The 4,402-nt window shown below is 33.0% G+C and overlaps 2 protein-coding genes across 3 annotated transcripts in view; both read left to right on the top strand.

The window, feature by feature from the left end:
• LOAG_12957 overlaps window positions 1-2,238 on the top strand; it is a gene marked incomplete at its 5' end in the record, with an annotated part of 2,655 nt that extends 417 nt beyond the window's left edge. The window contains 4 exons of one of the 2 annotated variants that reach the window (XM_020448623.1): window positions 579-749; window positions 1,069-1,155; window positions 1,362-1,553; window positions 1,763-2,238. In XM_020448623.1, the coding sequence (XP_020301250.1) occupies window positions 579-749; window positions 1,069-1,155; window positions 1,362-1,553; window positions 1,763-1,873 (561 nt within the window). In that variant the 3' untranslated portion in view covers window positions 1,874-2,238. The remainder of the gene's footprint in view (window positions 1-578; window positions 750-1,068; window positions 1,156-1,361; window positions 1,554-1,762) is intronic. The other variant, XM_020448624.1, reaches the window with a different exon arrangement.
• A 407-nt stretch (window positions 2,239-2,645) lies between these two features.
• On the top strand, window positions 2,646-3,674 carry LOAG_12956 (hypothetical protein; the record flags this gene model as incomplete). Its single annotated transcript, XM_003148468.2, has 3 exons — window positions 2,646-3,050; window positions 3,179-3,310; window positions 3,555-3,674. The coding sequence occupies exons 1-3, from the start codon at window positions 2,871-2,873 to the stop codon at window positions 3,672-3,674; spliced, it is 432 nt and encodes a 143-aa protein (XP_003148516.1). The 5' UTR covers window positions 2,646-2,870.
• Window positions 3,675-4,402: the final 728 nt, after the last annotated feature.

Genomic DNA, 4,402 nt, shown 5'->3' with positions numbered 1-4,402 from the left:
TATATATATATATATATATATATATATATATATATATATATATATATATATATATATATATATATATATATATATATATATATATATATATATATATGCATATATCTGTTTGTATGGTTTAATTAAAATCTAAATTCTGTTGTTTATAATGATGCAGATTCCTTTGAAATCAAAGTATTGCATTTACGAAGTGAAAATCAAAAAATGAAAATGAAATTATTTTGCTCAGACGAAAATAGGTGTATTTCCGCAGTAGATATTGTTGAATTCTTCTTTTTGTGTGAGAAGCAAGTTAAAGTTATGCCTAGATTTACTTAGACATTCTTGTAAAAATTGATAAATAGCTTAACTAATAATTTAGCACATATAACCGTGTTTATACAGCTGCGAAGACTACTAATTTGCATTTCGATCCACGCATTTGAACTTTGTTAGACAATATTATTTATATGTTAGACGACAACCTTGTCCTTATTGAATGAGCAAGATAATTCTAGCTTCAAACTCATTAATTTTGATAATAACAGTGATTAAATATCAAATTTAAATCAGATATGTCTGTTTTTGTCTTATTTAAGATGGATAATACGCTGAATGTGCAACAATACATACAACAGTGTATTCATAAGGATCCATCAGATGTGGATACTATTTTAAAAGTTCCGCCAGGTCAGGAAGAAGGAGTGTGGAAATACGAACATGTGAGACAGTTTTGCATGCAGCTCAATGGCTTAACATTGCTCTTACAGGTAAAAACATTATGATGTGTTTGTTGAGTTGTTATGGAGGGAAATGATCCATCTTAAGTGTTTTAGTAAAAATTAACACAGGTGGCTTATATTTTGACGATATTATTATGATTGTGTTCAACACTGGTAGCATTTTGCTAAAATTAAGGAAATTTTGACGAAACCGCGGATGATTTGGAAATTTAGAATTCAAAATTAATGCTTTCCCTAGAATTTAGCAGTAAGAAGAAAGTTGTTAAATTAGATTTAAAATCATTGCGATTCATTTTTTTCGTTGAAATAACTGACTTGTGGAATTGAGATATCCGAAATTTTCAAGGATGAATGTAAGCCAGATGTTTGCATGCAGATGACTGCCACGGAACAGTGGATATTCCTTTGTGCGGCTCATAAAAATCCAAAAGAGGTATCGGTTTTTGTAAATCGCCACTTCCATAGAATTATCATTCGGACAATTGTTTGGACAGAATTTTTTGTGAGCTATATTACCCTTAAAGTTTACTTTATTCAAATTTCGGTTTGCTTTTCGCAGTGTTCGGCTACCACAATATTTATTATCTGTTGTTTACTAATTGCAATAGTTTTTTCATCTTCATATCATAGTTTTTGTAGTGTTCTGCAATCGATTATACACGGCATACTTTGGACGGTGCAGCGGCATTACTGAATAGTAACAAATACTTTCCCAGTCGCATTTCAATTAAAGAATCATCGATTGCAAAAATTGGTTCAGTATGCCGACGAATTTATCGGATTTTCTCACATGCTTACTTTCATCACCCAGAACTCTTTGAAAATTTTGAGGTGATGTCCCATTCTTAAATCACATATTTGATCAGCAGGTACCAGGTGCAATTCCGAACTAAAATAGACTGACAGATGGCCTTTATAACTCAATTCCGGGAAAATTGAACAGACTACAGGGTGATATGTTCATGTTTCCCGGGATTTTTTCCATCCTATTTTTTGCATGACAAAATTATCGATATTGAATAACATATGCTGACTTTCAGACAGAAACGCATCTTTGTCGTCGGTTTACGGTATTCGTGAAAAAGTATAACTTAATGGCAAATGAGCATTTGATTGTGCCAATATTAGAACAGAAACTGAATCATCCATGAATATGAAATGAAGTGTACTTTCTTTGAAGAAAAGTGTAAGAAGTAGGCTTCAGGTCATTCCTTTTTCCTGTTGACATCATTCGCTTATCTCTATATGTTACTCCTTCATTGTATATTTTTTTGCTTGTAGTGAAATTAATTTATACCACAATTTTCTTCCATCAAATTTCCTAGTATTACTTGAGATTTGTGTGTAGCGCAGTTACATAGCAAACGGATAGACGGGCATAGAACATAATTCTATATTGTTGTAGATGTTTTCTCATAGATTATTTTTGAATTATTGCACGTCTTGATTTGTTTTTTCTTTCAGATCTTCTAGAATTGTTATTACTTACTTGTTATCAGATCAACGTTGGTTATATTATTTTTCAGATTATTTTCCAAAACACTGAAAAATGTCATATTCCGATGTTTTTTAATGGTTTTTGTTACTTTATGCTATAATTTTTTTGTTAGGAAGCAAGAGACTACATTTTCCGTAAAGACTCGGAGTTTAGAAGGTGAAACCACCCATTTTTTTAGCGGTATTTTTAATGAAAATTATTATCTTACTTCACTTTTTTCGAAACATTTCACCAAAATTTTGTTTAAAATTAGCTTGCTAGAGCATTTCACAGGCTCGGACTTCAGAAGGTAAAACCATCCAGTGTTTTAATGTTGTAAATTGTAGGAAAATGTACATTCCCATTTTCATGTTTTTTTGTGAGTAGTCTTTATTGCAATAAAAAGGATTTGAAATTTGATGTCTTTTCGAAGATAGCATTTCATTGCATAATTGATCCATACCAGTTGGGTTAGGTCAGCAAGTATTCTATTCGAATGATTCCAGAGTGTAAACATTCATGCCAATTTATGAACTGGTCTTTCTGACGAACGTTATCAATTGACGGTGAAAATGGATGACAAAAAAAAAGTTGCTTTCAAAAATCGTGAAAAATTATGTTAGGAGATGAAGCCATCGGTGTGTTTTCGTTTGAGGAATTTCTAGGTAATTATGAATATTGACAACCCAGAATATGATGAAGAAACGGGACTTAATCTATTCCTGAGACTTGGTGCACCGTGGCTCATGCATAAAACTGGTTGCCCGGATATCGATACTTATCTCAATGGTGGTGTTGCTAAGGGTAAACTTACCGAATTTGTTGGTAACGTTGCTTCCGGAAAGACACAGGTGGAACTGATACTTTTTTCATTTAGAATCGTACTTTTATTCTAATGGATTACTCTGCTTCAGTAAAACTAAAGAAAAATTCCGCTGAATCTTTTTAGCTTTATTAAAATGCATTTATTCAATTGCAGTTATGTCTTTCACTCATAGCTAATCAGTTGATCGATGACGGAAAGGAACAAAACAAAATCGTTTATATCGACACAAACGGCAGTTTCCGTAGTAATCGTTTGCTGCAAATGCTGAAATCCCGTGGTGTGCAGGTGATTTATATTGATGTTGGTGGGAATTCTGGATTGATTTGAGTTGTTTCATTGTAAAATCGAACGTTCCTTACCAGCACTGCTTATTTTTACTACTGATATTTCTTCCGTGCTTTCAGTCGGAAAAATCCAAACAGTACGATAGTATACTTCAACCGGAAACAGTTCAATGTTTTCCAAAACATTCGAACAATTCTGCTATGGCATGCACATCAAATACAAATTCACAGAATTCAAATTTCAGGATGAAAATACAGCAAAAGAGATGCTTAAACGGGTGTTTATAGCACGAATTTACGATGAAAAAGATCTTCGAGTCGTGCTCTCAGATATTCAAGTAATCAAATATTTAATACTACTTTAATATTATATCAACACAAACGGCAGTTTCCGTAGTAATCGTTTGCTGCAAATGCTGAAATCCCGTGGTGTACAAACAATCAAATATTTAGTACCATTTCGGATATCCAAGTAATTAAACGTTCAAATACTGTTTAGATGTTCAGATAATTAAATATTTAAGTAGTCGAATACTTTATAGTATTTCAAAAATTCAAACAATTGAATACTCAGCATTACTTCAAATGTTCAAGTTAAATACTTGCTATTACTTTAAATATTCAAGTAAACAAATAATGTCATCTCAAATTTTTTTTTGTAACTAAGCACCAAATACAGTGAAGTGTAACTTTACTGTACTGGTTATTTGCTTTGTGAATAAAAATGGGAAGGGCTATACTCACACTTGATGTAAACACTACAAATGTGGATGTATTTTTCGAGCCCGCACAGTGGATTTTTTGAAGCACAGCATGTTCATCCCTTTACTTCTATAAGGTTCATGTGCCAGCGCTTAGTGAGCTTGGATGATGACAACGAGCTCCTCAGGATATAGGTTTAGTTAGAGCACCTTTCTCTTAGATGGATGGCCTTACAGAGCTAAGAGAGCTCCATCTGGTCGGCTTTGGAGTTAGAGCTGCTCTTCCCCCTAGAATGTTGTCGGGAGGTTGGCGAGCTTATTCTGCCTGTGAACATATTTTATCTAACTCTTCAGTTGAGACCTACCTGTCTGACCTTATTGGAGGCATATGC

The sequence above is a fragment of the Loa loa genome, assembly GCF_000183805.2.
Source record: "Loa loa unplaced genomic scaffold supercont3.59, whole genome shotgun sequence".
Lineage (NCBI taxonomy): Eukaryota > Metazoa > Nematoda > Chromadorea > Rhabditida > Onchocercidae > Loa > Loa loa.
This window is presented reverse-complemented; position numbering and strand designations above follow the sequence as displayed.